The sequence below is a fragment of the Hemitrygon akajei genome, chromosome 14, assembly GCF_048418815.1.
Source record: "Hemitrygon akajei chromosome 14, sHemAka1.3, whole genome shotgun sequence".
NCBI lineage: Eukaryota > Metazoa > Chordata > Chondrichthyes > Myliobatiformes > Dasyatidae > Hemitrygon > Hemitrygon akajei.
In genome coordinates, this window is record NC_133137.1 from 103827813 (window position 1) to 103848612 (window position 20800).

General features: G+C 43.1%; 1 protein-coding gene across 9 annotated transcripts in view; it reads right to left on the reverse strand.

The window, feature by feature from the left end:
• Window positions 1–8269: 8269 nt before the first annotated feature.
• LOC140738878 (immunoglobulin lambda-1 light chain-like) overlaps window positions 8270–20800 on the reverse strand; it is a 37898-nt gene continuing 25367 nt past the window's right edge. For 8 of the 9 annotated variants that reach the window (XM_073066863.1, XM_073066862.1, XM_073066870.1 and 5 more), the window contains 3 exons: window positions 13656–13745; window positions 11765–11838; window positions 8270–10145 (listed from right to left, as the gene is read on the reverse strand). In XM_073066863.1, coding sequence (XP_072922964.1) covers window positions 10041–10145; window positions 11765–11838; window positions 13656–13745 — 269 coding nt within the window. In that variant the 3' untranslated portion in view covers window positions 8270–10040. The remainder of the gene's footprint in view (window positions 10146–11764; window positions 11839–13655; window positions 13746–20800) is intronic. The other variant, XM_073066871.1, reaches the window with a different exon arrangement.

Here is a 20800-nt window from a genome sequence, read left to right on the forward strand (position 1 = left end):
TAGTCTGTGTGTGTGTGTGGGGGGTGGGGTGTGTGTATGGGTGTGGGGGGTGGGGTGTGTGTATGGGTGTGGGGGTTGGGGGTGTGTGTGTGGGGGGGTGTGGTGTATGTGTGTGTGGGGGGGGGTGTGGTGTATGTGTGTGTGTGTATGTGTGTGGGGTGGGGGTGGGGGTGTTTGTGTGGGGGGTTGGGGTGGGTGGGTGTGTGGGGGGGTAGGGTGGGTGTGTGTTTGTGTGGGGGTGGGGGTGTGTGTGTGGGGGGGTTGAAGTGGATGTGTGTGGGGTTGGGGTGGGTGTGTGTTTGTGTGGGGGGTTGGGGTGGGTGTGTGTGTGGGGGTGTTGGGTGTGTGGGTGTGTGGTTGTGTGGGGGTTGGAGTGGGTGTGTGTGGGGGTGTTGGAGTGGGTGTGTGTGGTGGGATGGGGTGTGTGTGTGTGGGGCGGTGGGCTATGTGTGTGTGTGGGGGGGGTGGGGTGGGTATGTGTTTGTGTGGGGTGGGGTTGGAGTGGGTGTGTGTGTGTATGTGTGGGGGGGTTGAGGTGGGGGTGGGTGTGTTTGTGAGGGGGGTTAAGGTGGGTGTGTGTGGGGGGGTTGAAGTGGATGTATGTGGGTGTGTGTGGGGGGTGGGGTGCGTGTGTGTGGGGGGGGTTAGGTGTGTGGGGGTGGGGTGTCTGTGTGTGGGGGGGGGTGTTAGGTGTGTGGGTGTGTGTGTGGGGGTGTGGGTGGGGGGTTGTTGGGGTTTTGGGATGTGGGGTGTGTGTGGGGATGGGGGGTTGTTGGGGTTGTGGGTGTGGGTGTGGGGGTGTGTGTGTGTGGGGGGGTGTGGGGGGGTGTTGGGGGGAGGTTGGGGTGTGTGTGTAGGGGGAGTGTGTGTAGGGGGAGTGTGGGTGGGGGTCTGTGTGTGTGGGGGGGTGTGGATGTGTGTGTGTGGGTGGGGGAGTTGTTTGGGGTGTGGGTGTGTGTGTGTGTGGGATGTGTGTGTGGTTGGGGGGGTTGTTGGGGTTGTGGGTGTGGGTGTGGGTGTGGGGTGTGTGTGTGGGTGGGGGGGTGTGGGGGGGTGTTGGGGGGAGGTTGGGGTGTGTGTGTAGGGGGAGTGTGTGTAGGGGGAGTGGGGGTGGGGGTCTGTGTGTGTGGGGGGGGTGTGGGTGTGTGTGTGTGGGTGGGGGAGTTGTTTGGGTTGTGGGTGTGGGTGTGTGTGTGTGTGGGATGTGTGTGTGGTTGGGGGGGTTGTTGGGGTTGTGGGTGTGGGTGTGGGGTGTGTGTGTGGGTGGGGGGGTGTGGGGGGGTGTTGGGGGGAGGTTGGGGTGTGTGTGTAGGGGGAGTGTGTGTAGGGGGAGTGGGGGTGGGGGTCTGTGTGTGTGGGGGGGGTGTGGGTGTGTGTGTGTGGGTGGGGGAGTTGTTTGGGTTGTGGGTGTGGGTGTGTGTGTGTGTGGGATGTGTGTGTGGTTGGGGGGGTTGTTGGGGTTGTGGGTGTGGGTGTGGGTGTGGGGTGTGTGTGTGGGTGGGGGGGTTGTTGGGGTTGTGGGTGTGGGTGTGTGTGTGGGGGGGTTGGGGTGGTGTGTGTGTGGGGGGGTTGGGTGTGTGTGTGGGGGGGGTTGGGGTGGTGTATGTGTGGGGGGTTGGGTGTGTGGGTGTGTGTGTGGGGGGGTTGGGTGTGTGGGTGTGTGTGTGGGGGGGTTGGGGTGGTGTGTGTGTGGGGGGGGTTGTTGGGGGTGTGTGTGTGTGTGTGTGTATGTGTGTTGTGTGTGTGTGTGTGTGTGTGTGTGTGTGTGTGATGTCAATCGTTATCTCTGCTGCTGCTTAATCTTGCACAAGTCGCCGTTCACATCCTGGAAGACACACTCCACATCCGCAGCCAGGCTGATCTGTGAGTCTGCGGCAGGCTGATTTCCCTTCCACCAACCCGTGCCTGTTAGAATACTGAGAAAACGTGACTTGAAGGCGGCTGTCACTGCAGTGAGGTCATTCGCCCTCTCACCATTGCTCCCGCAAAGTGGAGATGAACTGTTCTTGACTCCATACATGGCCTCTTGCATCTGGGCTGGAAGACATCAGAGAAATTGGTTGCACTAAAGTTTGTTTGACATGGCCTCAGACAGGACTGGCGTGATTGGACTGCAGATTGTGTGGAATACCAGTGGGCAAAAGTTAACTGTCAGGTTCATGTGCCGTTGAGTGACGGTTTGATCAAGTCAATGTGGAGCTTGCTGTTCCTGCCCCCCTCCCCCACGGATTCACGCACTTTCTTACCATGGTGGACAGAGGTCGTCCCTCCAGCATTGAAGATGGCCACAGATTTAGCTCGGGCACCTGGGTTGCTCAATTTGGCACCCCATCCAATATTTTCTCTGACCGTGGTCCTCAATTCATTTCAGACTTCTGGTCTGTGATGGCCCAGAACCTCGGTGTTCGGAGACGTCACACCGTGTTTAACACCCGCAGTCCAATGGCCAATGCGAGCAACTTCGCTGCTCCTTAAAGACTGCTCTGAGGGATTCCCTGAGCGATCAGTGTTGGCATGATCGGCTCCCATGGGTCCTGCTGGGGCTCAGAACTGCTCCAAAGGGGTCCTGCAGTCATCTGCGGCTGTGTTGGAATACAGGCAGCTGTTAGAGTGCCAAGTGATTCCATTCCTGATGCCACGACTGCCTGGTCAGCTCTCAACAGCCTTCCACTCTTCTCAGTGAATTCAGTTCCTTTCCACCTATTCCTACTTCCCATCATGGCGTACAGCACTCTGTATTTACAATGGCCTATTCGCCATTTTGGAATGAAAGAAAATACTTCAATCATAGATAAGAGGAGTAAACCAGAACATGTTTCGGTAGATTGCCTTAAGCTGGTCCACTGAGAATTGGAGTATTCCCCTGCAATGCTTCTGGAGTCGCGACATGACCATGAGTGTGTCAACGCACCTCTGGATGAGTCTGTTGTTCCTCCACCCATGGACACAGGACCCAGTTGGAGCTCCAGACAGGCCCACAATATCGGGTTTAGTGAATTCTGCAGGGGGCGGGTGCTGTATAGGGTAGCGTAATTGGTAGAAATGTACATAATTCACAACCACCAGCATTGAGTTCAGGTTTCACTTTAAGAGGCTGGACTGATGTGATAACATAATTAAGTTAAAGGTTTTTAGCAAGCTTTTGTTTTGTAGGTTTTGGAGTGCAATAAAATGTGTTACGGATTTCATTAAACATTAAACACCTCTCTTTGTTTAATTGCAGAAACCTACAGAGGTACCAGATTGGAGAGTGGCCACTGTTGTTCCACTGTTTAAGTCAAGTCAAGTCAAGTCGCTTTTTATTGTCATTTCGACCATAACTGCTGGTACAGTACACAGTAAAAATGAGACAACATTTTTCAGGACCATGGTGTTACATGAAACAGTACAAAAACTACACTGAACTACTTGAAAACAGCACAGAAAAAAACTACACTAGACTACAGACCTACCCAGGACTGCATAAAGTGCACAAAACAGTACAGGCATTACAATAAATAATAAACAAGACAATAGGCACAGCAGAGGGCAGTAAGTTGGTGTCAGTCACGGCTCTGGGTATTGAGTTTCGAAACTCAAAAGTTTCTAAAACTTTAAAAAAGTTTCTAAACCATAAGCCAGGAAATGATAGGGCGGTGAGTCTTTCACAAGCTGTGGGAAAGCTATTGAAAGACACTCTCAGGGACTGAATAGAAAGACATGGACTAATTTAAGATAGTCAGGTGACTTTGTGTGTGCTCGATCACATTTAACCAATCTTACAGAGCTTTTCGAGGAAGTTACCAGGACAGTGGATATCATCTACATGGACTTTAGAAAGGCCTTTGACAAGGTCCCACATGAATGGCTGATCAAGCAGGTTCAATCGCTTGGCTTTCAGCAAACGGAAAGCAGGGCATTGCTTATGACAAAACCATAAGGCATAGGAGCAAAAGTAGGACATTTAGCCAATCGTGTCTGCTCTGCCACAAGTTTTTAGTATATTTTTATATAACTTAAAAAGAGTCAGTCACAACACAGACCACTGTAGAACATCACTAGTCACTGGCAGCCAACCAGAAAAGGCTCCCTTTATTCCCACTCTATGCCTCTTGCCAATCAGCCACTGCTTTACCCATGCTAGAACTTTAAGTTCTTTTCAAGGTGAAACTACCAGAACTACAATTTATTCAGTGATACTAGACCCCTTTATCATTGATGCACCATCAATAACTCATGGAGACGTAAGGCGAGATAGGCTATTATTAGCTGGAAGAGAAAGCTCTGTCAGCAGCAAGAGACCATCACACAACATCCTGGAGACTGAGGGAGGAGCAGTGCCTCCAATCTCCAGTCTGTGGGAGGAGCCACAGGAGCAGTCAGCAGTGGGGGGGGGGGGGCGTGTCCAGACAGGTATATGTAGTTCACCACAATCATCAAAGGGATGTTCTCTCTCTGTTGAGATAAGGTAGGTATCAGTCAATCAGATTGAAACAATCAAATATTGAAAAAAAGCAGATTAGGCAAAACCAATTTCAAAAAAACCATCATACGTAATATGATACATTCCTAGACAGTCCCAGATTAATTCATTTTAATTTATTCAATTGTTTTTTGGTCTTTTCTAAATATTAAAAAATGTTAAACTTTTAAGATTTTTTAAAATAGTTTTTGAATTATTTGGAAAGTTGAACATATTTTGCCCCTTTCACAGGTGTCTTCTTCTTAGGCTCATCACTCCTACAGGGGCATAAGTCACCGACAGCAGCTCACCAGTGTCTTCTGTCCTGGGCCAGTCTTTCAAGTCAGGTGTAGTCTATCAATACATGTTCTAAGGAAAGATCCTTCTCTCCCAGGGATGAGGTATTTGGGACCATCTGTGGTGGTGTTCTTTCACAAGTGTGACAACTGGCAAACCTGGGAACATGACTAAATTGGCCATCAAAATGCTTTTGAGGTGATGTTGCCTTTTCTCAATAAAAAGATTCCAATGTTTGTTGTGCTTTGTTGTTCAACTGGAGCAGCTGAGCTGAGGGGGTTCTTATCTGGGGATCTGCTTCAGGTAAGGTTTGCTTTAGTGAGCAGGCTAACACAGGCAACAAGTTGGTACTTGACAGAATTGGGACAATAGTTTACATTAGCTGCAGAATTCAAAGTTCAAAGCAAATCATATACAACCCTGAGATTCATTTTCTTGCAGGCATTCTCAATAAATCCAATACCCATAATAGAATCAATGAAAGACCATAAGACGTAGGAGCAGAATGGGCCATTCAGCCCATTGAGTCTGTTCTGCCATTTGATCATGGCTGATCCCAATCCCACTCAGCCCCATACACCTGCCTTCTCGCCATATCTTTTGATGCCCTCACTGATCAGGAAATGATCAACTTCCACCTTAAGTATGCCCATAGACTTGGCCTCCACTGCAGTCTGTGGCAGAGCATTCCACAATTTACTACTCTCTGGGCTAAAAAAAAATCCTCCTTTATTGAGGCTGTGCCATCTAGTTCTGGATACTCCCACCTTAGGAAACATCCTCTCCACATCCACAACTAATCCTTTCAACATTTGGTAGGATTCAACAAGATCTCCCTGGATTCTTCTAAACTGAAGTGAGTACAGGCCCAAAGTTGCCAAACGGTCTTAATACGCCTTCATTGTTTGTGAATGATCCTTGTGAACTCCTCTGGACTCTTTTCAATGACAACACATCCTTTCTGAGATTTGAGGCCCAAAATTGTTGACAATACTTCAAGTGTGGCCCAACTAGTGTCTTATAAAGCATTAGCATTAGCTCTTTCCTTTTATATTCTATTCCCCTTGAAATAAATGGCAACATTGCATTTGCCTTCTTTACCACATCTGCCTCTTTTTTGCTTTTTCTTCCAATTTGTCTAATTCCTGTTGCAATTGCATTGCTTCCTCAGCACTACCTACCCCTCCACCTATCTTCGTATCATCCACAAACTTTGTTACAAAACCATCAATTCCATTATCTAAATCATTGACAAACAATGTGAAAAGTAGCAGTCCCAATACTGACCCCTGAGGAACACCACTAGTCACTGGCAACCAACCAGAAAAGGCCCTTTTCATTTCCACTTGCTGCCTCCTGCCTGTCAACAATTCCTCTATCCATGCCAGTATCTTTCCTGTAGTACCATAGGATTTTATCTTGTTAAATAGCCTCATGTGAGGCAACTTATCAAATGCCATCTGAAAATCCAGTAAATGACACCCACTGCCTCTCCTTGGTCCTCCCTGCTTGTTACTTCCTCAGTAGCTTTTGAGGACTCTGGGATGTAGTCCATCTGGTCCAGGTGACTTATACATCTTACAACCTTTGAGTTTGCCTCACACATTTTTCTTTAGGGTGGACAAACAGTGTGTGAAAGACAACAAACTATAAATATAAAAATAAAGAAATAATAACAATATACAGTAAATAGATAAATAATTAAATATCAAAAACATGAGATGAAGAGTCTTTCAGAGTGAGTCCATGGGGTATGGGAACAGTTCAGTGAAGGGGCAAGTGCAGTTGAGTGGAATAATCTTCTCTGGTTCAAGAGCTTGATGGTTCTGGGGTAAGCAAAGGCTAAATTCTTTGAAGAAATAACAAGCAGGATAGACAATGGAGAATCAGTTGATGTTGTGTACTTGGACTTTCAGAAGACCTTTGTCAATGTGCCACACATGAGGTGGCTTAACAAACTAATCTTAGACAGGTTAGGAGAATGGGCAAAGAAATAGCAGATGGAATACAGTGTCGGGAAGTGTGCACTTTTGTAGAGGAAATGAAAGGGTTGACTATTTTCTAAATGGAGAGAAAATACAAAAAAAAACTGAGGTGCAAAGGGTCTTGGGAGTCCTTGTGCAGGATTCTCTAAAGGTTAATTTGCAGATTGAGTCTGTGGTGAGGAAGGCAAATGCAATGTTAGTGTTCATTTCAAGAGGGCTAGAGTACAAAAGCAAGGATGTAATATTGAAACTTTATAAAGTACTGGTGAGGCCTCACTTGGAATAGTGAGAGCAGTTTTGGGCCCCTTATCTTAGAAAGGATGTGCTGAAACTAGAGAAGGTTCAAATGTGGCTCCCAAAAGTGATTCCGGGATTGAATGGCTTGTTATGTGAAAAATGTTTGATGGCTCTGGGCCTGTATTCACTGGAATTCATAAGAATGAGGGGTGACCTCATTGAAACCAATCAAACAGTGAAAGGCCTTGACAGAGTGAATGTGGAGAGAATGTTTCCTCTGGTGGGAGAGTCTAAGACATGAGGACACAGTCTTAGAATGGGGGGGGGGGGGGAGTGGTGTCCTTTTAGAACTTTAGCCAGAGAGTGGTGAATCTGTTGAATTCATTGTCACAGGCAGCTTTGGAGGCCAAGTCTTTATGTATATTTAAGACAAAGGTAGATAGATTCTTGATTGGTCAGGGCACGAAGGGATACAGGGAGGGGCTGAGAGCAAAACTATATCAACCATGATGAAATGACAGAACAGAATTGATGGGCCAAATGGCCTAATTCTGCTCCTATACCTACGGTCTTCTAGTCTAAAATATATCCGGAATTTTTCCCTAACATACATATGACATGACCTTTGACTTTTATTGGGTTTTTCACATTATAACTTCCTAAGTCTGAGGAGCCAATGGTAATCTTTAGAAGTATGGTTGCCGTTGCAATATACACACAGTGGCCACAGGAATGTCCTCCTGTACCTAATAAAGTGGCCACTGAGTGTATGTTCATGGTCTTCTGCTGCTGTAGCCCGTCCACTTCAAGGTTCAACATGTTGTTCATTCAGAGATGCTCTGCTGCACACCACTGTTGTAACGTGTGGTTATCTGAGTTACTGTCACCTTCCTGTCAGCTTGAATCAGTCTGACCATTCTGCGCTGATCTCTAAGCATTTTTGCCCATAGAACTGCTGCTCACTGGATGGTTTTTTTGTGCAATTTTCTGTAAACTCTAGAGACTGTTGTTTGTGAAAATCCCAGGAGATCAGTTTCTGTGAGACTCAAAGCGCCTTGTCTGGCACCAACAATCATTCCACGGTCAAAGTCACTTAGAACTTCCCCATTCTAACGTTTTCTCTGAGCAACAATTGAACCTCTTGACCATGCCTGCATGCTTTTATGCACTGAGTCGCTGCCACATGATTGGCTGATTAGATATTTGTATTAATGATCAGGTGTACAGGTGTGCCTAATAAAGTGGCCACTGACTGTAGCAAATCCAGCAAACAATTTATACACGGGATGTCCCAAAAAAAAGAACAGAGTTGAAAACAAGATAATCTTTTTTAATTATTTCTGTTGAAGGACAAATAATTAAGATGAATTCCTTTGTTCCTTCGATAACATTTACAAGTCTTTTAATATTCACCAGAATAGAACTTAGGAGCTTTGAACTTAAAGAACCCCTTCAGTCCCTTAGATTGAGACAATCAAATCTTGAAATCTCTCAGGAGAATAAGCAAAACCAATTTAGAAATACGTATCATGCAGAATATAGTATATCTTGGGCATTAGACAATAGTTTCACATTAGGCAACGTACGCAAAATGCTGGAGTAGCTCAGCGGGTCAGGCAGCATCTGTGGATGGGAATAAACATCGACCTTTCAGGTCAGGACCCTCTTCAGGACTGGAAAGGAAGGGGAGAAGTCCGAGTAACAAGGTGGGGGGAGGGGAGGAAGAAGTACAATGTGGTAGGTGAAGCTGGGAGAGATGGAGGAGGTGAAGTAAAGAGCTGGGGAGTTGATTGGTGAAAGAGATAAAGGGCTGGAGAAGGGTGAATCTGATAGGAGACAACCAGAAGACCATGGAAGAAAGGGAAGGGGGAGGAGTACCAGAGGCAGGTGATGGGCAGGTATGAAGAGTATGTGTGAAAGCGAAACAAGAATGGGGAATGGTGAAGAAGAGAAGGGAAGGTAATTATCTCAAGTTCAAAAAATCAATGTTCATGCCAACTTGATGGACAGAATATTTGGTGTTGCTCCTCCAAATTGGCAGTAGAGGAGGCCATGGACTGACATGTCGGAATGGGAGTGGGAAGTAGATTTGAAATGGTTGGCCATCGGGAGATCTCGCTTTTTGTGGCAGACAAAGCAAAGATTCTCGATGAACCAGATTAATTAATGTTAATCCATTTAGTTATTTTTCAGTCTTATAATGATTTCATTCTTAAAATATTATAAGAATTTTAGCTTTTTTAATAGTTTTTGAATAATTGTGGAAGTTGAATATATTTGATTGTTTTCACAGGTTTGACAGCTGGTAAACCTGGGAACATGGCTCAACTGGCCATCAAAGTGAAGTTGCCTTTTGTCAGTAGAAAGTTCGCAGTACTTTGTTGTTTAGCTGGAGCCAGCTGACCTGAGAGGGTTCATATCTGTGGAATGCTTCAGGTAAGAATGTGCTTTATTGAGCAGGCAAGTACTGGCATCAAGTTGGCACTTGATAGAATAGGGACAGTAGTTTACATTAAATTCTATCTGTAGAATTTAGATTACTTTTGAAGATTTTTGAAATAAATAGTTTGAAACAATGGCTAAAATATATCCATTTTATTTTACCTCATCTGATTGTATGCTCGCACAGAATAAAGAAGCATAATACAGAAACAATAATGGTACCACCACAATTTTGACCCAGAACATCAATAATTTCTTCCTTCCCCCCATCCAGATGCTGCTCACCCCATTTGGTTCTTCCAGCAGATTGTTTGTTGCTGAAGATTTCAGCATCTGCCATCTCTTGTGCCTCTAATACCGAGACAGCCAGACAGAACAGTAACTTTCAGCACAAGACTAATCCACTAAGGCAGCATGTACAGAACAGACCATATTTTCACCCAAACACAACATAAAGATGGAACAATATACTGACATGATTTAACTAACTCTCAGAAGATGAAAACAAATGATAAACTGTCAATGATATCATTAAAGGATTTGGATGCACAAGTTCGATCCAGGTTTTATTGAAGAATGTTCCGATTGATTTCTAATAAGCTGCTTCATTATTTACAGGTGCCTTCTCCGTTAGTCTTTCAGTGAAGAACTGGGCTGTAGACAACCTCCTCATGCATCCTTGCTCTCTGCATGGTTCCCCATTGTAGTTTAGCATAACAGACCTCTTCCTTACAGTTCTCATTCTAAAAAAAACAGGAAAAGCATGTGCATTCTTTTACTTTTGTCTTTTCATTTTACCATCTCAGGCCTTCTAACTACCAATGAACTGCAATTTAAAGCCAAAGGTTAATATTGTTAAATTTCACAGATGATAGAGAATTTACCTCATACAGAAAATACACCACAGGCAACAATATAATGAGAGAATAGGGATTTAAGTGTATAGTCCTAATTGATGTAAAGCCACTGTAGATACAGATCAAGATGCAACAACTGTTCTATTCAAAGGCAGGTTAAGTGTAAAAAGCAATTTGTACTGTAGATGAAGATTTTCTGATAAAAGCCAGTAAGATTGTTCAAGTACCTCAGAGGACCTAAAGATAGACTTAGAGGGGGTAGGTTTGTTTGGATGTGTCGAAATGAAGCTTCACAGCTATTCCATAATCTCAAGTTTGATTTATCAGCTAACCGAGGATGTTTAAAATGGTATCACATAGTTATACCAAGTGTTCAAAAGATAAGAGTTGTAGATGAAGGAGGAAGACAAAAGGCATGAAATTACAGGCTACTTAGCTTAATGTCTGTCAGAGGGAAAATGTTACTTAAGTCATTATAGCAGGGGACCAAGAAAAATGCAAAGCAAGGTTCACCAGATTGATTGCTGGGATGGCAGGACTTTCATATGAAGAAAGACTGGATCGACTAGGCTTATACTCACTGGGATTTAGAAGATTGAGGGGGGATCTTATTGAAACGTATAAAATTCTAAAGGGATTGGACAGGCTAGATGCAGGAAGATTGTTCCCGATGTTGGGGAAGTCCAGAATGAGGGGTCACTGTTTAAGGATAAAGGGGAAGCCTTTTAGGACCGAGTTGAGGAAAAACTTCTTCATACAGAGAGTGGTGAATCTGTGGAATTCTCTGCCACAGGAAACAGTTGAGGCTGGTTCATTAGCTATATTTAAGAGGGAGTTAGGTATGGCCCTTGTGGCTAAAGGGATCAGGGGGTATGGAGAGAAAGCAGGTACAGGGTTCTGAGTTGGATGATCAGCCATGATCATACTGAATGGCATTGCAGGCTTGAAGGGTCGAATGGCCTACTCCTGCACCTATTTTCTATGTTTAGTCAGGCATTGTCAACATGTCTGTGAAAGAGAAATTGTGATTTGTTGGAATTCTCTAAAGATGTAACAGGTCATAGAGTCATAAAACATGGAAACAGGCCTTGAGGCCCAGCTAGTCCATCCTGAATATGTCATGCGAATGTAACCACCCACCCTGGCATTACCATTGATGAGACTCCTGCAGATTTCTATTGACCAACAATCCAGCTGCCCAAACAAATAAATCCGATGGGCTCACTATGTGATACAAATCTACATCACCATTTCCAATGAGCTGTAACTGTGCTTGTTTGGTAGCTGAGTTTTTGTGTAATTGGAGGTAAAACTTAGCAGTACACCAGGAATCCTGAAGATCCATCCATTTTCATTGCCTATATCCAAACTTAAACTCATTTGAGCGTGCTTCTCCTGATCTGACTGTGTGGGAACACTACAGAATTTTGACAGGCAAATGAACATTGGCTTTGAATTACTAACTACAGAGGTTTAAACTTCTTAAAAATTAATTTTACACTTACCATGTTATTCTGTCCAAGGTCCAATGTTCGATTACTGGCTTGAATTCTCTTTTGCTCTTGAATTTTCTTCCTTTCTACATAAAATGATCATGAGAGTTAATGATTAGTTTTAAAGAATAGTCTTTGAAACTGTAGCAGTGTTGAGGTATAGACCAAACTGAAATATATATTTATGATTTCAAGGTAGTTACATCTGATATTAAAGAACATAGAACAATACAGCTCAGCGCAGGCCCTTTGGCCCAGCATGTTGTGCTGACCTTTTAATCTACTCCAAGATTATTCTAACACTTCTCCCACATAGCTCTCCATTTTCTTTCATACTTGTGCCTACTCAAGAGTCTCTAAAATGACCCTAATGTATCTACTTCTACTATCATGCCCACAGTGTGTTCTACCTCTGACAACCCCCTGTATTTTCCTCCAATCACCTTATAAGTATGTCCTCTCATATTAGGAATTGCCACTCTGGGAAAAAGGTGTTGACTGTCCACTCTCTCTTTGCCTCTTAACATCTTACACACTTCTATCAAAATTCCTCTTATCCTCCTTTGCCCCAAAGAGAAAAGCCCGAGCTCACTCAACTTTCCAAGTTATGATTTGTTCTTTAATCGAGGCAACATCCTGGTAGATCTCCGCTGCACCTTCGCTAAAGCTTGTACATCCAAGGTTTATAGAGTTGTAGCTTTACCTTATAGCACCACCATGGATGGTCTCAAGTCCGGCTGTGAAAGGAGGAGGGTTGGGCTTGGGGCTGTCAAAAGCCAGAATCAAAGAAACACCAACAGAGGTTCCAGAGACCTCATTCCTGGAGAGGAAGGATTTTGGTAGATGGGTTACACCTGGGAACAACTTGAAAGACTGGCCCGGGACAGAGAACTCTGGTGAGCTGCTGTCGGCAGCCTATACCCCCAATAGGAGTGATGGGCTTCAGAAGAAGGAGAAAATTACTTATGGATTTTGAACTTAATCCCCCAACTAGCAAAGGCCAACACTCCGTATGACACCTTAACCACCTTCTCAACTTCCATGGCAACTTTGAGGGATCTATGAATTTGGACCTTAAGAAGCCTCTGTTCCTCCACACTGGTAAGAATCCTGCCATTAACATCGGGCTCAACCTTCCAAAGTGTATCACTTCACACTCTTCAAGTTAGAATTCTACCTGTCACTTCTCAGTCTAACTCAGCATCATGTTAATTTCCTCTTGTAACCTACAATAACCTTATGCACTATCCACCATTCTTTGTGTCATCTGCAAACTCACTAACCTACCATTCCACTTCCTCATGTAGGTTACTGTAATTATAAAAGTCACAAGGAGCTTGGGTCCCAGATCAGATCACTGCAGAACACCTCTGGTCACAGACCTCCAGGTCGAATATTCTCCATATTCGCTCTGGAAAGCTCCCTGCCTTCCGTGGGCAAGGCAATTCTAAATCCTTGCTGCTAAGTTTCCCTGCATCCTGTATCACCTGAATTTCTGATTGAGCCTACCATGGGGAACCTTGTTGAGTGCCTTACTAAAATCCATGCACACCACATCCACTGCTCTACCTTCATCAGTTTGTTTTGTCACACCTTTGGAAAAATTCAATTAGACTCGTGTGACACAATCTGCCCCTCACAAAGCCACGCTGACTATCACTGATTACACTATGCTTCTACAAATGCTGGTAAATCCCATCTCCAAGAATCTTCTCCAACAGTTTGCCCACTACTGATGTCTATACTTCCTAGTTTGTTTAATATTATGATGTTGATTATTAAATAAGACATTGGATGCAAATACAGGTGGATTGAGGATTATGGTGCAGAGTTTGGATAAAAACTGAAAACGGGTAATTTTCCTGAGGGAGGGATATATTAAATTGCCTATGAAATAACATACCGCGTGCACATTTTCTAAGGGAGAGCAGAAGAAGGATAACACAAGTTGTTCCTCCACTTATGGAAAGTAAAATGGAAATCCATTTATAACCTATGGAAAACTGGAATTATTAAAACGCTCATTGCATTGATCATTTAGACAACACTTCAAATCAATTTCAATACATTCAATCTTCTTATCCAAAGCAACTTTATGCAGTGACTCATTACCCTGCACCATACTTTTTCAATTAATCCTTCCAATCTATCATTGCAAAATTAAATATCATTTATAGTTCTGCATTTTCTGAAAACAGTTTTTATATGGAACAAATATATGGATTTCTATACAACTATTATTTAAGTTCCCAATTAGAATCAGAATCAGAGTTAATATCACTGACATTTAAGTTGGGGGTGAATATTGGTAGCTCGGGTTCAGGATTTCCAATACTCACCACTATCCTAAACAACTTCAGACAAGCAACACTGAAACCAACAACAGCACACTGAGGATGTCACTTTGACTGGTGGTGAGACGTCTGTGCAGGCTAATTGCCGAGCTCAGTGAACTCCGCGACATCAAGTCACTGACACAAGTCATTAAATTTGTTGCAATACACAACAAATACTATAAATTACAATAATAAATATCCTGTATGTATTGAACAATAAATTAAATGAGTAGTGCAGAAAGGGAGCAAAAATAGTGAGGTCGTGTTCATGAGCTGGTTCGTTGTCTGTTCAGAAATCTGATGGAGGAGGAGTAGAAGCTGTTCCTAAAACATACAGTGTGTCTCTACAAAATGTCTGAATATTTTGACTTGGCTCATATTATGGATGCTACTTTCAATTGTTTGAATTGAATACAAGCTGCATTTTGACTTCAAATAGTGAAGGAGCACTGGACCTGAAAACTGGATGGAGGTTTGGGGAAAATGCCTCCAGGATAAGAGCTCATCACTGTGGGACAGTTCCCTGGCTGAAATGGTGAAAGTACACGCAGGAGTTGGGTGATGGATGAGCAAGAAAGCCAGTTTCAGGAAGATTATCATACTTTTCGTGGATCATGGACGCACTGGTAATCATTTTCCAATGTTCTATAGATTCAGGAACAGTTCCTGCTGATTGGAGGGTGGCTAATGTTGTCCCACTTTTCAAGAAAGGAGGGAGAGAGAAAACAGGGAACTATAGACCGGTTAGCCTGACGTCAGTGGTGGGAAAGATGCTGGAGTCAATTATAAAAGAGGAAATTACGACACATTTGGATAGCAGTAGAAGGATCAGTCCGAGTCAGCATGGATTTATGAAGGGAAAATCATGCTTGACTAATCTTCTGGAGTTTTTTGAGGATGTAACTATGAAAATGGACAAGGGAGATCCAGTGGATGTAGTGTACCTGGACTTCCAGAAAGCTTTTGATAAAGTCCCACATAGGAGATTAGTGAGCAAAATTAGGGCACATGGTATTGGGGGCAGAGTACTGACATGGATTGAAAATTGGCTGGCTGACAGGAAACAAAGAGTAGCGATTAACGGGTCCCTTTTGGAATGGCAGGCTGTGACCAGTGGGGTACCGCAAGGTTCGGTGCTGGGACCGCAGCTGTTTATAATATACGTTAATGATTTAGATGAAGGGATTAAAAGTAACATTAGCAAATTTGCTGATGACACAAAGCTGAGTGGCAGTGTGAAATGTCAGGAGGATGTTATGAGACTGCAGGGTGACTTGGACAGGTTGGGTGAGTGGGCAAATGTATGGCAGATGCAGTTTAATGTGGATAAATGTGAGGTTATCCACTTTGGTGGCAAGAACAGGAAGGCAGATCACTACCTAAATGGTGTCAAGTTAGGAAAAGGGGAAGTACAAAGAGATCTAGGTGTCCTTGTTCATCAGTCAATGAAAGCAAGCATGCAGGTACAGCAGGCAGTGAAGAAAGCTAATGGCATGCTGGCCTTTATAACAAGAGGAATTGAGTATAGGAGTAAAGAGGTCCTTCTGCAGCTGTACAGGGCCCTGGTGAGACCCCACCTGGAGTATTGTGTGCAGTTTTGGTCTCCAAATTTGAGGAAGGACATTCTTGCTATTGAGGAAGTGCAGCGTAGGTTCACAAGGTTAATTCCCGGAATGGCGGGACTGTCATATGTTGAAAGATTGGAGCGACTGGGCTTGTATACACTGGAATTTAGAAGGATGAGAGGGGATCTGATTGAAACATATAAGATTATTAAGGGATTGGACACGCTGGAGGCAGGAAGCATGTTCCCGCTGATGGGTGAGTCCAGAACTAGAGGCCACAGTTAAGAATAAAGGGTAGGCCATTTAGAACATAGATGCGGAAAAACTTTTTCACCCAGAGAGTGGTGGATATGTGGAATGCTCTGCCCCAGAAGGCAGTGGAGGCCAAGTCTCTGGATGCATTCAAGAGAGAGTTAGATAGAGCTCTTATAGATAGTGGGGTCAAGGGATATGGGGAGAGGGCAGGAACGGGGTACTGATTGTGTATGTTCAGCCATGATCACAGTGAATGGTGGTGCTGGCTAGAAGGGCCAAATGGCCTACTCCTGCACCTACTGTCTATTGTCTATCATCTATTTTCTTTAGAAGAGCTGGTGAGCTCCGAATCTGCCCATTTTGTCAGGTGGACTTTGTTAAAAGAAATGTCCTGTATACCTATAAATGAGGTCATCCACAAACCCACTATTTCTCTTTATGTTGAAGACTTTACAGTGGTGAAAAAAATTATTCCTCATGAACACGCTGTCTGTCTGACTTTGTGGTCAAACTGAACTAGGATATCTTAAATGTTATGCCTTCAATGTAGTTACACTTGATGTTTTGCTTATTATAATCACTACAAAATGGAACAATAGAATGCACAAGGTAAGTGGAATGTCAAGCTGTCTGTTCAGAGTCCAATCAAAATTTGTCATCATCTACTGGAAGGTCACCAACATTTGGGAATAGACTCCCTATTTGTTAAGGCTTTTTGTTTATACCACATATTACACTTAAAAATCAAATCCTTCTGTCCCCTCCTGGACACGTTATATATTGTTTTTATGCTTTCCATTTTTATAACTGTTTTCCATTTGCTGTTTTTAATTTAATTTCCTTTCTTACTAGTTGTTACTTTTTGAGGTGATTTAACAGTGAGACTTCCTATTTTTAATTTCAGTAAGTGAAGTTATTTGTTTCCATAAATTCCTAAATTTTAAAACTATTTTTGATTCTATCAACATACTTGAATAGTTTAATCTGAAAATCCACCTTCCACATAGTTCCATCGTTAAAAACTCAAATGTGTGAAGTTATTTGACTGGACTAGATCTGGTCCTACATCAATTGAATTTCAATTTGCTGACATTTTGATGTAGCACAGTACCCGAAACCACAAAACTTGTTTATCATTAAGAGACGGAAATGGACATATGTTTGTGTAGAAAATTAGCTCCATTTAACTGTTTTCTCGATCTTCTTGTGGTGCAGTAATGAGAATTGTAGTTTTTTATGTATAGAGTTTCTTTAATTTCCTCAGCATGTGCCAGTTACTTTACTATTAATTAACTACCTTGAAATTGCGTAAGAGGTGTGACTTTTAACAACTGAATGAAAGCAATGGGACAACCGCCATTTTCTATTTTGAAACTTAGAAGTGTTATATAAGCAAATATGGTGACTAATTCAAGTATAACAATATTTAGAAAATAGAAGGAAGTTGTTTAATAACATAATCTATTTCTGGTTGATCTTGAACTTGCTGCTGAAAAACCTGTTCTCCTTCACAATTAGTTGCACAAGATCTTTCACTTCCTTTTAACAGGCAAATGAGGTTTTGGGTTAGTGTATGCTCTCAGTTCTGTATTGGAGCGTTCGCCTAGATCTTGTTTATATAGTGTTAAGGGAGCCTGAACTCAATCTTCAAACTCAGCTTAGATGTTGCCAAGTGAATCAAACTTAAGGTTAAGGGGATATTTGCAGGCTTCCTTCAGAGCGTTGCAATACCTTGTTTTTATACTTGTGTTTGGTCACATTTGTTGTTGAACTGTGGTAGCACTATCCTTTGATCTACTGAAAGCACAAGAAATATTCTTTGACATTAAATTATTGGTTCCATTTGCAATCTACTTGTCAGCACTCAAACTTCACTGCCTACTTTCTCTTACTACGGAATCTAGCCTGCACTGTTAAACTTGAAATTTTATCGCTAGAATTCTTGTGGCAAAGTGCTTGAATACTCCATTTAAGAAAGTTGTTTGCATTGGTAAGGAGCTATATTTGCATGCATTCAATTTCTACGTGGCATAGGTTAATGGATGGATCCTCCTCAAATGTATCAGGAATTTCCAGTTTGAGCAGCCAGTGCAGCAGAAGGAATGTTACAACAGCATTTTAAAGGTTGCTTTCAGATATAAGAGATGGTAGGTTCAGACTGAGTTACTCATTAGGGAGTAGCCATGTTTGAGCTGTAAATGCTGTAATAGTGCTGAGAGTTTGATTCAGGACTCTTTCCTGGGAGTAGACTGAGCAACAGAATCTGGCAAGTGCATGCAAGATTCTCCTTAAAATTACTCTCCCTATTGGAGAGCTGAGATGGCAGTGGCAAGCACCTCCTGCAGGACATAGGAGATCAGGGAGAAGTCACTAGGAAGCTCTTGGTGACTTCACCTTTAGGAAGTTTGACTAATTGTCGCTCCGGCTGACTGCATTAGTTCATAGTTTTGTCTGGGATGCTGACGACATCATTGACAAGAGCTTCAGTGAGGTGGTCATGCCTACGATGCAGGTAGCGGTTTGTTGTGTGACCACTAGGAAAGGTAAAGTGACAGGTGGACAGTGCAGATCTCCCCAAATATATCAGGAGACAAACCTAACCAGAACCCCACACAAGTGCTGTCCAAACAACCTCCACATTTCTGTTGTACATTGACCTGAGGTCCCTCACGGCAGGCTCATCAGAAATTGAGCTGAATGGGATCCATGGTGACTCGGTCATTTGGATTCAGCACTGGCTTGCCCTGAGAAGACAGCGGGTAGTGGTCAATGGGACTTACTCTGTGACTAGCGATGTTCCACAAGGATCATATTGGGACCTCTGCTGTTTGTGATATGTTTAAATGACCTGATGGAAATGTAGCTGCATGGGTGAGTAAGTTCACCGCGATTGATGGTTTAGAAGGCATTGTCAAAGTGGGACATAGATCAGTTACAGATACAGGCAGAGAAATGGCAGATGGAGTTCAACCCAGACAAACGTGAGTTGTTGCTTTCTGGAAGACAGTGCAGAGGGACCTTGGGCTCCAAGTGCTGAGCTCTCTGAAAGTGGCTGCGCAGGTTAATAGGGTGGTAAAGAAGTTATGTACGTAAATGGTAAAGAAGACGTTTGAGGCAAGTCATTTACACAGAGATTGGTGGGTACTTGGAATACGTTAGTAGGAGGTAGTAGTGGGGGCAAATATGAAAGAGGCATATAAAATGCACAAGAATGTGCAGGGAAGGGAAGGACATGGACTTCATGCAGGGTGTAGGCATTAGTTTAGTTTAGCACAATATCATGAGCCAAAGTGCCTGTTTCTGTGCTGTAGAGTTCTATCGTCATGTGAATATTGTTGGTTTTATTAGACTTCATGTGTTTGAATAACATCATGTGCAAGTTATCTATGCGTTGTGTTGTAGAATTAAGTGTTCAGGAGAAAGTTCTTGTTACCACTGGCCACCTTTTTATCCTGCTTTCTCAAATATTGATGGCACAGTGCGTCTCCAAAGTATAAAGGCCGCAGAGTTGTTATCGGAGGACTGGGTGTTGAACTACATGTTGCACTGTGTGTTGTCATAGGTGTCTTGGGCATTGAGGGATTTGATTTTCTTCCAGCTGTGGTACATTTCAGCGTTGATATGTCAAGCAATCAATGTAATGTGGATGTAGTCAGTGACATTCTGCACCATTGTGACGACAACAAACCTTCCAAATTTGTGTACTCACTCCACTTGCTGATCTCAAGCAAGAATAAATATATGTTCTGCTCCATGGCAACCATGATTTCCCTCAAACAAAAGTGGAGAGGAAACTTTAAAATGACATGGAAATTTCCAACTATAGCCTGAAAGAAGCCTGACATATATTCCTTTGAGCAAACAGTTTTTATCAGGTGCAGGCAAACTATTTCACATATTTTTGAACTTTCTTAACAAAACACACTTGTGGCTGTACTTTGCAGCCAGAGAATTTTGATATGGCTTACAATAATGAAGAACTTTAGGACTGAGAATTTTTACCAGTTGTATTCCTTATTGATAGGAAGCACTGACAAGCTGCAAGCCTGAATGTTAACCCATTAATATCCAGAGCTGAATTTTAAATTCTAGATGTGTGAAATCTTTGACATTTCCTTCCTCAATATGCATGGTTTTACACCAGGTGTTTAGAGTATGAACTCTAATTTTGATCACTGTCCCACAATCATAAGTTCTTGCCTATTTCCTCAAGTAGACACAACCTTATTTCCTTCTCCCATGCAGCAACCACTGGTGTCATAAGTCAGGAAGAGTGGAACTTCTGCCCCTCGGCCAGAAGATTTCTGAATGGACAATGAACTTATGTAGATGACTTCACTATTTTTATTTTATTGCTCTCTCCTTTTTCACTACTTATTTAATTTACACATATACATATCTCTTATTGTAATTTATAAAAAAACAGCGGTGAATACTTACATTACTTACTGCCCATTACACTGCTAGCATGCCAGCATTTAGGGCAGCAAAGAAGGTCCTCCATCTCTGGAGGGTTTCAGGGCTTCCCTCATCATGTCAGTAGCTTCCACTCAGTTTTCATTACTATCAGCCATGCAAGTCCCGGGTGGAGACTCAGGAATACCATTGCAGTCAAATGCAGAAGAATTCTTCATTGCTGTTTCTGTAACAATTTTGTTTGACCAGTCGGGGTTGTTAGCCCTGAGCTGAACCCTGGAACCTGACAACCGATAGGCCACTCTTAGTCTGGCCTCTACCCTTTGACCTATTTGGCATGGGTGACCCAACCAAGAACCAAAGCATAAAGCCCTGACTCCAGCATGCAAGTTCCCCTCAAAAACAACAAACCTCAATATATACAAATAATATTAAATCTGATTCTGATTGCTCTGAAAAAAGAGCATATGGGAATA